Below are 12,645 nucleotides of genomic sequence, written 5' to 3'. Positions count from 1 at the left end.
CGCCGGCGCACACGCCTCATTCTGAGCCCTTCGCGGCAGCGGCACGCTGGACGTGAGCAGAGACCCGCTTGTTCTTACTAGTGCTCCTGGACCCGGCGCCGCCCAGCTTCCTCGGCCCGGCCGTGCTGGGAGGGCCGCATCTCCAGCCAGCTCCTGAAGAGGCAGCAAGGACAGATGATAGACAGCCATGTGCCTGTGTCTGTTTATGCTGTGTGTTTTTTGGCTTCCTGAGAATGTTGGACAGTGTTAACGTTGGCAGCTATTTTGAGACACCCAGAGTTTGCTGTTGGATGAGCCGTCCGTCCCGGCCCCTCCCCACAGCCCCTACCACTGTCAGGAAACAGTATTGAAATAGTTGCGGAGCTGCCTTTATTATGTTTCTTACGTTCTAAAACGAGCACTCCGAGCCCCGTAGTGGCTTTCCTCCACCCCCGACTCCTGTCAGCCCCCTCCCCCCATAGCCCTCCTGCCACCTGTTCACTAGCTTCCCAACCCTTCGTGCGACTGCTGATTGCATTGTTTTTTTAAGTTTATTTATTTTGAGAGCGAGAGAACTCAAGCAGGGGAGGGGCAGAGAGAGAGCAAGGGAGAGAGCAGCCCAAGAAGGCTCTGCACTGTCGGCACAGAGTCCGATGCAGGGCTTCACCTCACAAAACGTGACTTCATGACCCGAGCTGAAGTCTGGCCACCCAGGTGCCCAGAGGTGGTTGGATTTTAGTCAGATAATCACATGAAAGAACTCTGCTGGACTGTAAGCTGTGACAGCAGAGACCATGCCATCTGTTTTGCCAGGCGCCTGGTACAGTGGCGAGACAGAATAGGTGCTTGGCGGATACTTGTCGGATAGATGACAAACTCCAGAGTGCAGGTAAAGCCAGGCTAACCAGGATGAGGAATTTGGCACCATTCACAATCTTGCTTTTCCTCAACTAGCTGGTGTTGCCTGCCACACGGTTACCCTCTGTCTACCAATCACTGTTTATATTTGTGTTTGTAAAATGTGTTCATTTTCCTTCCTGCTTTGAGGAGTTAACAGAGGCCCAGAATGCTTTTGCATATAGTGTAGTTGTGATCAATACTAATAATTTGTAAGTATTGTCAAAATGGGTAACTGTCCCTTGAGGTGACTTATAAACCTGTTCACTTGTTTATAAAAGTATGCATCTATTAGGAATTCTTACTAACGATAATCAGAATGGAATTTAATAGAAGTAAGGTAGCCATCAGAAGTAGGGTAGCCTGTGGGTGGCTGGCTCCTACAGAGTAGGGGACGGTTGCAGGAACATGTTGTGGGGTGTGGCAGCATTTTGGTGTGTGTCCTCCTAGTGTGTCTTTGGGGAAGTCGCCTTTCACCTTCAGCTTCTACCTGCTCTACCTTCAGATCAGGAAGCCAAGACCTGATCAGGCACAGTGAGGGATGAGTTCCGAAGCCCCAGTGCCCCAGAAGAGAGGAAGGCGGAGTGGTCACCCTATCCAGACTTTTAAGCCAGGGCCCGGCCTGGCACGAGTAAGCAGAGGGGCTGTGAAATGTGCCCCTCCTTCCTGTCATGTGCAGTTTTCCCAGAGATGACCTGGGGGTGTCAGAGCCAGAGGAAAGCACCCTGCATCTGGGAGCAGTGAAGACATCATGGACACGTCTTTCCCCAGAGATGAGATCAGGGCAGCTAATTGGGGGAGGCGTTATAAGCAGAAAAAATAAGATCATCACTCATTTAGGACTTTTTTTGCCTTAATTAGCTTGGCTTCAACTGTCTAGTTTCCTCCATTATATTAATTTCTCATACATTCAGCAAATATTTGTTCCAGCCACTGTGTCAGTCACTAGACCTAAAACGGGGCCAAGTAGATGCCTTTGGTATTCTCGTGGATTTTGTAGCTGAGTTGGGATAGATTTTAATGAAGTAACCATATGACCAGCTGATGGTGAGCTGTGGTGAATGCTGTAGAAAGGTTACTTAAAGGCACAATGGGGGCGCCTGGGTGGCTCAGTCGGTTGAGCGCCCGACTTCNAAATAAAACAAAAATTAAAAAAAAAAAAAAAAAGGCACAATGAGGGTATTCAACCTGGGAACCTGGACGTGTTCCCCAGACAGGTGTTACGGGGCTGAAGGAAGGTTCCCTGAGGAATGGTGTTTGCCCACAGACCTGTAATTACCCCATTACTGGAATGTTTTAAACACAAAGGGAGGCCAGGCCACAGGCTATCCTGTAACAGCAATGGGCCACGGCCTCCAAACCTGTAGGTGCACTTGGTGAAGGACTGTTTCTAAATTTAGAAGACTTGAGGAAATTTCTGGGAAGCAGGTGGTAACAAAACCAAGCAGAAACACACCAGCATCAGCAGGCTGTCTCCTGTTGTGGGAAAGTTTGAGTTGGTGGAAAGCTTTCCTGGGGGAATGTCGTAGCGCTAGAGTAGACGGCCTTCGGCCCCGCCATGCTATGTGGAGCAACTGCTCATGAGACACTGGTCTGTTGTATGAGGGGAGGCCGTGCCTCAGCGCAAAAGCCAGCCCCCCATGCGTCTTCCTGGGCTGACAGGCTGCTGCGCACGTCTGCGGTGGGATCTGAGCCCTCTAGCACGCCCTCCCTTGTGCGAACGGGTCACTCTGCTGCAGTGGCTCTCCCGGCACAGAGCGCCTGGCTGCGGTGCACGCCATCCGTAAGCACTGGTGCGGTCAGGCTGTGCGGAGGCTAGGTGCCAAGAAGCGCCTGTCTCCAGGGGCGCCCGGGTGACTCGCTGGTGAAGCATCCAACTTCAGCTCAGGGCATCATCTCACGGTTTGTGAGTTCGAGCCCTGCATCAGGCTGGCTGTCAATGTAGAGCCTGCTTGGGATTTCCTGTCCCCTTCTCTCTCTGCCCCTCCCTGCTCATTTCTCTCTCTCTCTCTTTCAAAAGTAAACATTAAAAAAAAACTTTTTAAAAAAAAATCACCTGTTGACTGGTTAGAGAGCACAGTGAAAAGGGAGAGTCCAGGTACGACAGCAGTGGTAAAATAAAATGTCCAGGATTAGGCCTTGTAAAAACCTGTGGAAACTGAGGGGGGGGTGGGGGAAGAAACTGAAAACTGCTGAAGGGAATGGGAAGATTTCAGTGAATGTTTGATAGGAAGATTCCATGTAGTTAGAAAATCTGCATTTTCCCTAAATTGTCCTGTGACACTCTGAGTCCCCAATCGGAATGTCAATAGCTTCCTTTTCTTCTGGACGGGTACTGAGTAAAGGGACACTCAAATGAGGCATGGGGGACTCCCGCGGGTCATCGCTTCCAAGATGACCAACAGAAGAAGGAATGATGTGCCAGAAAGCGCTACGGCCACGTGCAGGCTACTCGCTACCCTCGCTGCGCCCATTGTGAGCCTGAGGACAAGACCATCATGGAGTTCATGTCCGGAAGGAAGCACAGGGGAGGCGCCCCCATCAGGGACATTTTTCCAAAGCGAGTGATTTCGATGCCTGTGCACTTCCCATGCTGTATGTGGTGCTACTGTCCCACGTAAGGTGTCCCGTCCATGGCCAGCTTCTCTGAAAGGACCGCGTCCTTGGGGCCCAGCACCCCACTCACACCTGCAGGTGCTGCCCCTCCGCCTCCACCGAAAAGCCCACAGCAGGAGCAGATTCCTTGCGACTGAAGAAAAATTGTCCTGTGGGAAAAACATAAAATGGAAACTTTACTTAAAAACAAAAATTAGGTAGGGGGGAGACGTACAAAAACAAGAAAAAAAGGAGCCATGATTGAACTCTCCCAGCTGTTCCATCTCTTTGATCCTGGGAGAGGAGTCAACAGATCAATGAACAGGAAAGGTGTGTGTGTGGGTTAGGTCAGAATGTGCTTTAGTGACAGGAAATGAGAGTTTGTGCTATAGAGGATGTTGGGACTGCGTATTTCAGGTAGGTGACAGATTGACACGCGTGCTTTGTGTGGATGCGCCTGTCAAGCAGGTACAGAGTTTGAATCTCTGTGAATCTGCCATTATCATATCACTTCTTCGTTTGAAGTTTTCAGTGGAAATTCCTGAAAGATTGCAGTTTTTTTGATGGAGGTCTGGAAAGAAACTGCAGTTAAGATAAATGATCTATAAAGTAAAACTGGTCTGTTTTGTAAAGGAGTGGCTCACGTATCAAGAGAAATGACATTTCTGGGGTGCTGGGCTGGCTCGGTCAGGGGAGCCTGCAGCTCTTGATCTCGGGGCTGTAAGTTCGAGCCCCCGGTGTAGAGCCTACTTACATTTCTAAGAACGTATATTTTGTTTCCACTGTTTTTAAAAAATCAATTGGATTGTTTCATCTTCCCCCTTTTAGTTCTTTTCAGAATTCCTCCTTGTCTCCGAGCAAGGGGAAGGGCGGCGGGGGCAGAGGAGAGAGGGAAGAGAACTTGAAGAGAGTGAATGGGAAAGCCCACTGTCTAATGGGGCTGCAGACCTGTGGTTGAAACCATTGTCCCAACATTTGTTATTTTATTTTTAGGAAGAAGTGATGGTTCTGGAGAGAATCCTCCTCCAGACCATAAAGTTTGATTTACAGGTTGAACATCCATACCAGTTCCTCCTCAAGTATGCAAAACAGCTCAAAGGTAAGCGGGCAGCATTTCTTTTAAAGACCTTTTCATTGGAAATCAATTCTGTGTAATGATTTGATGGCCTTCGGATTATGCTTCCCAAAAGAGGAAAACAGAAGAAATAGTTCAGGGTGTGAGGGTGCCCAGCACATAATGTGCCAAGATAGTCCAGTATTAAAGCTTTGAGTACCACTTCCTGTCAGGTGAAGACAGATTATGCCATCCAGTTGCCAAGTGATAGGCAGGAAAATGAGTCAGATTTTTTTATTTTAATTTTAATTTTTTTTTTAGAGATCACGCACACAGGTGCAAGCTGGGGAAGGAAGGGAGAGGGGATGTCTTAAGCAGGTTCCAGCTCAGTATGGAGCCCATTGCAGGGCCCAGTCCTGTCACCCTAAGATCATGACCTGAGCCAAAATCAAAGAGTCAGATGCTCAAATGACTGAGCCACCCAGACATCTTGAGTCCAAATTTTTTAAATAGCCTAATAGAATCCGCCTTGTAGCCGGCTGCCAGGGAATGGGGGCTGAGTTCAGGTCTTGTGGGAAGAGTGCAGAGGCGGGGCTGAGGCGGGGCTGAGACATGCCCCTGAGCCCTGGGTTCCCAGGTGGCAGCTCCCTGCTGCATGCTGGGATGGCGCGCTGCACACCGTGTGGGCTGGAAGGAGATGCTTGTTATGCACTCTTTTGTCATCGTCGTCACTTCTGATTTGCCTTTTTCTTTCTAGGTGATAAAAACAAAATTCAAAAATTGGTTCAGATGGCATGGACATTTGTAAATGACAGGTACGTGTGTCCAAACGTGGATCTAACTAGTTTTAAAAATAGGCAGGGACTTTATGGGTCATTTAATCCAGACTCCTTATTTTGTCTTGCCGACTCTGACTCACCCAGCGCAAGAGCCAGCTGACGGCAGAGTGGGGCCGGCGACCGGAAGGCTGCCTCTCAGCACACGGACGCCTGCTGGGCCTCAGTTAAGGCGTTGAATGTCAGCCCCAGCTTGAGTCATAGTCCAGAACGATGCACCGGAGACTTTTGATGGCTAAATGCTTAGAACCCACTTGGTTCTGCACAAACACACTTCCTTGTCAGGGTCTTAGAGCCTTGCTGTCTTAGAGCCCAGGACCTAATGATGCGCAGCATGGGGACAGAGGCCTGTGTGTGGAGCCGCTGTCGTTTGACAACGCAGTACGGTGACTCAGATCTCAGCGGTTTGAAGAACATACGCTGTGTTCATTTTTGTCTCATGACATAACCAGTTTTTGAATGTGCTGGAATTTTGATTCTAAAGAACTAAGGAATAAATTAGTAACTGGTCCAAGTAAACTTATTTTGGTGCCTTTAGAAGAGTTAAAGCTTGCTGCTTTTATTTCTAATTTTTTACTTGGTCATCTTAGGGAATGATAAGCAAACTGATGTTTCGATGTGGCATCTGATCACCACGCGTTAGGTAACATAGCTTTGCTCCAAGTCACGCCCCCCCCTTTTTCTTGTTGAACTAGTCTCTGCACGACCCTGTCACTGCAGTGGGAACCAGAGATCATAGCAGTGGCAGTGATGTACCTCGCAGGACGTTTGTGCAAATTTGAAATACAGGAATGGACCTCCAAACCCATGTACAGGCGATGGTGGGAGCAGTTTGTGCAGGACGTCCCTGTGGACGTTCTGGAAGGTACTGGCATGCTGGGCTTTCCCGAGAGTGTTCAAGGTTCGGGTCACCCTTCCCTGTAAACTTGGAGTCCCAAGAACGGACTTTCCCGCACACACGTAAATGTAAACCATTCTTCAGAAGCGCCTGTAACCCGGCTCCCTAAGTGTTCACTCTGGGCAGGCCGTGCAGGATGGAGTTCGGGTGAATTACACGGATAATCCCGCTCACTGGTCCCCGTAGGGGACTCGTAGCTGAAAGGGAGACGGGCTGGTTTTAAAATACCAGTTTGTGATAAACGTAATTGTTGCCTGTCACTCAGACATCTGCCACCAGATCCTGGATCTTTACTCACAAGGAAAACAACAGATGCCTCATCACACGCCCCACCAGCTGCAGCAGCCCCCATCTCTCCAGTCTACACCACAAGTGCCNGACTCCCAGCTGCCAGCACCACAGCCCCCGCCGCAGCCCACCCCGCAGCCCAAGAAGCCATCCCCGCAGCCCAGTCCTCCCCGCCCCGCAAAGCGAGCTGTGGTGAGTGGGCTTGTGTGGGACGCCGAGCAGGGGGCACCTGGCCTCTCTGTCTGACTGCACGTCCGTGGGGAGCCTCAGGACTAGTGCGGTCACAGGAGGGGGGTCCCGGGTCTGGGAGGGCTCCTTCCTCCTCCTCCAGCCGCTGCCCGAGTCTCCAGCGTCTCTGGCTTTTTTGTGTTTGGTGCTTTAGTGACGCGGGGTGTTTGTGTAAGTTTGTCCCCACGGCAGCACGCCCGCCAATGGAGGAAACCACGTGAGATAAACCTGCGTCAGCCACCACAGCGTATTGAATTTGGGCCACTGTGTTAGAGGGCCTGAAATTTAGTGTTGTCAGGACCCACTGTCGAAAATGCACAGTGCTCCTCCTGTCTGACCTGGGAAGGGGGGCGGGGAGAGCAGAGGTGGTCGCTTAGGGCCCGGTGTACCCCGCAGCTTGGAGCTGTCTCCTCGCCAGGACTCTGGGAGCTCCTGGATGCTCAGTCCCTCACTAAACCTGCGGTCTTGGTTAACAGTTACGTGTTTTCTTTTGTAACAGGTTGTTTCTCCCAAAGAAGAGAACAAAGCTGCAGGTAACTTCCTGTTCTGACGGGTTTTTAGCTTTATATAAATGTTTATCAAAACTTTAAATTCTTTGTCAACATTGTTTCCACAAGATTTAGATTGGCCTTAGAATTTAACCTCAGAGCCCATCGAAAACTTTACCCTGCCTGCCGAAAATACAGTGCCAGTGCCCTGAGTGTGTATTTTGAGATCATATTCCGACAAAAGTTACCAAAGAACAGCAGCAGCAGTGAAAGTGTACTCAGTAACATACACACAAATGTGATCACAAACACAGGAAACGAGTTACGGCAGTGTTCCTTCCTAGAGGGCTAGTCCAGACCATCGCGGTAGACCGTAAAGGGCGTCCGCCATCCTAAACCCCAAGTAGCAGAGGGTGGTGGGCAGTGCTGCTGTCCAGAGAACCACCACGTGTCCTGGCCCTGCTGCTTATGTGGGCCACACGCTTTCAAACACTGGGTTTGGTTTGGGGGGTTTTTTGTAGAGCCCAGAGTTGGTTAACTTGTTCCTATATTGGAAACAAATATAAAGTGTGAATAAAATCTGAAAGACTGGGGGGCCTAGGTGACTCATCGTGGTTTCAGCTCAGGTCCTGATCCCAGGGTCGTGGGATCTAGCCCCACATGGAGCCTGATTGAGACAGACTCTCCCCCTTCCTCTCTTTCCCACTCTCTCCCCTTCTCCCCCTCCCTTTCCCTCTCCCTCCCTCCCTCTCCCTGTCTCTCCCTCTCCCTCGCTCTCTCTCCCTATGCCTCTGCCTCTCCTACACACATTCTTTCTCTCTAAAATTAAATTAAAAATCTGGAAGATCACAGACAAACTTAGATGCATTTTGTCCCTGTGTCGTGGGCCTCAATGTACTGAACTCTTTCTTTGAAGATAAAACCACGTTTACTCATTTCTGTTTCTCTGTTGCTAAGTTCCAGGGTAGGAATTCAGTGAATGATTTCTTGAACACAATGTGAGACCTTCCAGTTGCAGAAAAGCTACATTTTTCTCAGAGTCTTTGGGGGAAATGATGGGCTCAGTAAAGGTGAATTTTTTTTTCTGCTCCAGCTGGGTGGCAAAAAGTAACTGTGAGTCCCAAGTGTGGGCTGTGCCTCTCACCCTGTGGGTATACAGTTGAGCTGAGCTGCTGTGCTAGGCCTATGTGTCTGTACACAGCAGAAACGAGCCAGTGGCGACCTTGGAGGAGGACTTGAGTCTGAGCACCCCGAGCCCCACTCGGGTTGGGCCTATAGGTGGAAGGGGTAGAGGGGCTGGGGGCAGGCAGAGAGGGGTCTTACTGGACTGCTGGACTGTGAAGCAGTGGAAAGAAGCTTCTGCTGGGACTGGGCGTGGTTGGAACCGGAGAGAGTCCACCTGGGGGAATGTGGATGTTTGTATAGGCAATGGGAGCCACTGAAGATTTGTGAGCAGGAGAGTGGTAAAGTCTGGGTTCATTTTAGAAGTTTCCTGGCAGCAGTAATAGGACACAGAGAGTTGGGAACGGGGAGGAGCTTACAAGCATAGGGGTGAGAGGCGGCGAGGGCGGAGTGGCGCCCTCAGGCCCAGAGAGGGCGGCTACAGACGGCCTGCAGGGAGGACCCTGACCAGGCTGGGTGCTGCGTGCTACCAGCTGCAGAGTCTTCCGGGCACTGGAAGTGCAGCCAACCCAAATCGTCATGTGTCCTCAGGGCAGAATACACACCAGCTTGCCATGTTACTAAGAAAAAAGAATGTAAAACCCTTTACTGATAAATTTTTATGTTGATTACACATTGAAATGTGAAACTTTTTTCTATCATGTTAAGCATGAATTTCATCTCTTTTGAAGGTGGCTACCAGAAAGATTAAAGTCATAAGTATAGCTCTTCTGTGTGGGGGCAGCACTGACCTAGACAACTTCATCTGGGCGTGGGGTGGGTAGCAGGTGGCTGTCCGAGGTGGGAGTGTGACAGCGGTCACAGAGGCGGGGAAGGTGTCCTGTGAGCTGCAGCAGCTGGGTCAGGACGGAGCTTGACAGGTCCCAGCATTCGTGGGGAGAGCGAGGCTCAGGTTGGCCATTCATCCACCTAGAGTGAGGGGGCTTGGTCTCCCAAGGAGAGGATCCCGACAGACCTGTCCCTGGACCTTGAGTTCAGCCTGTTGGGACGGGAGACCAGGAAAAGCTCGGCAGCACCAGAGTGGGATTAAATCAGAGCGGGTTCAGCCAGAATCCAGGGAGTTTCTGGAAGGAAGGGGCAAAACATACAGGCAAACACAGAGACAGTTCTTTTCCGACCACATGTGCACACTCCCTACTCGTAAAACACAAGGCACTGGGCTTGGTGTAGCCTGTCGTGGGTACTTGGCGAGCACACTTTACCTCCCTTTTTGCTCTATGACCTATTGATTCACACAGAGAGGCCTGAGTCACTTTTCAATCTACGTTTCCTTTTTAGAACCACCACCACCTAAGATCCCCAAAATTGAGACCACTCACCCTCCATTGCCTCCGGCCCACCCACCTCCAGGTAAGTGTCAGCTGGAAGCAGCTCGTGAGTGCCAGCTTTTCACCAGGCTTTCTCGAAGGGCAGACTTGAGAAGGCCTGGGGAAAGGTTGTAGAGGGGAGACTTGCCAAAATTTAAAAAGAAGATAATGACCAAGGATCTTTCAAAGATGATGTTCGTTTTCACAAAGCAGATCTCTTGAGGGTGTCTCAGATTTTTAGTGTATCTGGATATTCTCTGACCACTCACGTGCGGAGCTGCTGGACTCCGCAGGATAAACTTGGGAGCAGTTTTAGGAAAGCAAAGCCCTGCCGATGTATGAACATGGACCCGGCGGGCTTGCCGTGGCTCTGAGACCCCCGACCCTCACACATCTGCCTCCTGGTGGCAGGATAGCGTCTCCGTGCGTTTTAAAGACAAGCAGTAGCTCAGAGTCAAGCAGAGAATAAATTAAAGCGTGGCAAGTTGTCGACAGGCACACGATGAGCCGGGAAGTTTCCGTAGCCTAACCTAAAACTGGAGAAGTGTTGTAGGGAATATAGTGTCTCTCCCCAGGGCAGTGATCCGGAAGACGAAGCAGGAGACTAGGGTGGGTGGAAGTTGCGCGTGTAAGCCGAAGGGTGCTGAGCGCTCCATGGCGGGGTCTGTGCACCCACTGGGCTATGCTGACCTCTGGCCAGTGCCTGCGGCTCCCCTGTGGGCCCCTAGCGCCCGCGTGTCTGGGGTAGGGGTGCTGGTGATGGCATTTGTTTCTATGTGCAGTCAGTCCCCACACTTTATAAGCTTTGGGAGAACTGGGGCACCATTTTTCAGTCCCCGGTCCGGGATGAAGCTTGCGTAAAAAGATACCTGCCGTGGATCCTTCAGTCTGTATGCTACGTCTCTACCAGCGAAGAGCCTCCCTCCTGTGCTGGGGGTGCAGCTGAGGACAGGGGTGGCGTCCCGGCTTTGCTCCGGGCAGGGAGAGAGCCTGCTCTGCTGCTGGAAGGGAGGGGTGGGCCGGGCCGGGCTGCAGGCGCTCACTCCAGCAAGGTCCTGTCCCTACTCCATAGGGGCCTGTGGTGGATGGGAGGCCGATGGGAGGAGGGCCCAGAGGAGGGGCAGGGGCGGGGAGAGCGGCTAGAACCACAGTTGCTGTGAGGCTCGGGAGGTGGCAAGAGACGCGTAGGTCACCAGATGTGTCAGAGGGCAGCTGGTGGCGATGGGTGTCACAGCAAGGATGAAGAGCAGCGCAGGTGCCTGGAGAGACTGCATGTCCCAGCTGCGGTCACAGGGGACAGGCGGAGGCCCAGGGGACTGTGGGGGAGGGGGGTACGGGGTGGGGGGAGGGACTCAGAGTTGTTACAGGAAGTGAGATCTCAGAGCTGGACGAGCATGTTCGTGGGAGGCCATGGCTGCCTGTTCAGGGTGGTTGGCACTTTGGTCCACAGGCCTCGGGTTCATGCTCTTTGTCTTCAGGTTGTGACAACTTCTTGGACCCTGGAGGGCCGTGGCCCCACCCTGGAGCCCAAGCAGGTTTCTCCACAGGCATGTCTGGCAGGTGTGCTGCTTAGCTCAGGCCCAGCTCCAGGGACACGGCTCCTGCCAAAGATGTCCCGGCCGCACAGAAATTGTGCTCTCGCTTACTTGGCGAGAGCAGTGAGGGGACTGCAGCCGCCGCGGCGCCCCCTGCACACACTGCACGTCTGTGTCTGCACAGTCAGGGCTGGGGGAGCTCCAGGGAGCACCTGAGGCCCAGTGCCGGGAGACTGGAAGCCCCCTTCACGGCCTTCGCTTTTTTGTGTTCTTTGGATCCAGAGATCCTGGCTCCTGTGATTTGCCCTTGACTTCTGGGCTGCCTTAGGAAAAGACACACTTTCTCAGTGATTGGCCTCCCCTGGTGGGGTGTCTGGTGTTCTCTTGTAGGTGTGTGATCAGGAGTGTGGGGGGCGGAGCGTGGCAGGTGAATCGTGTGGGACAAGACCATGGGTAAAGGGAGTGGAGGGTCGCACCACCGGAGGGTGCTTTCAGAGAGGACACGGTGGGGTCCCATCTCGCACTCTTCTGTAAACTAAAAGTAGAATTGTTACTTTGGTGGCTACACTGGGAATGTCAGAGACTTGTTCATTATTTTTTTAAATGATCCCTTGTTCATTTGACCAACTATCGGGCTTTGTGCTCGATGCCAGTGCTGCAGACAGGAAGGTGACAGGGCGCCGGCCTTGCGGCCTCTGGAGGCGGAGACAGGCAGGAAGAAGGGCCCCGCTCCATCTGTACTAGCAAGAGGGGCATGCAGGGCGGGGGCACACGGGGCTCCATGTGCCGCAGACTCCGCCTTGGCTGATACCAGGGGGAGGGGGGATCCTTTGTGACAGGTACGGCACTAGCTGTTGGCATCGGGCGCCGGCTGCCACAGTGACAGCTACTCCCTGTTCCTCTGGAAAGGTGGCCCTGGGGAAAGGGCAGCAGGCCCTCTGGCGCTGTACCGGGGCCAAGAGGCGGGGGTCACGGTGGCCGTGAGAACCGCTGGGTGAGACCCTCCCGGGCTCAGGCCCTCCCCACGCTGAGGAAGGCCGGATGCGTCCCTGCACAGGCAGGCCTGGGAGCCCGGGGCTGGGCAGTGACTGGTCTCTCCCCTGCAGACCGGAAGCCCCCCATCTCGGCTCCCTTAGGCGAGGCTGAGCCGCCAGGCCCTGTGGACACCAGTGACCTCCCCAAAGTGCAGATTCCTCCTCCNCCCACCGGCCGCCGCCGCCGCCGCCCTCCAGCTACATCACCGGGATGTCGACCACCAGCTCCTACATGTCCGGGGAGGGCTACCAGAGCCTGCAGTCCATGATGAAGACCGAGGGCCCCTCCTACGGTGCCCTGCCCCCAGCCTACGGCCCGCCCGC

General features: G+C 52.7%; 1 protein-coding gene across 1 annotated transcript in view; it reads left to right on the top strand.

Moving 5' to 3' along the window:
- Window positions 1-12,645, top strand: part of CCNK (cyclin K) — a 27,964-nt gene that overhangs the window by 14,417 nt on the left and 902 nt on the right. The window contains 9 exon segments of the mRNA XM_077780813.1: window positions 4,465-4,570; window positions 5,283-5,340; window positions 6,057-6,226; window positions 6,525-6,739; window positions 7,275-7,308; window positions 9,724-9,795; window positions 12,394-12,486; window positions 12,489-12,641; window positions 12,644-12,645. The exon segment at window positions 12,644-12,645 is cut by the window's right edge and continues 902 nt beyond it. Coding sequence (XP_077636939.1) covers window positions 4,465-4,570; window positions 5,283-5,340; window positions 6,057-6,226; window positions 6,525-6,739; window positions 7,275-7,308; window positions 9,724-9,795; window positions 12,394-12,486; window positions 12,489-12,641; window positions 12,644-12,645 — 903 coding nt within the window.

This window comes from Crocuta crocuta, unplaced genomic scaffold (genome assembly GCF_008692635.1).
Source record: "Crocuta crocuta isolate KB4526 unplaced genomic scaffold, BGI_CrCroc_1.0 scaffold299, whole genome shotgun sequence".
Classification (NCBI taxonomy): domain Eukaryota; kingdom Metazoa; phylum Chordata; class Mammalia; order Carnivora; family Hyaenidae; genus Crocuta; species Crocuta crocuta.
Note: the sequence above shows the minus strand (reverse complement) of the source record. Positions and strands in the feature narration are given on the sequence as shown.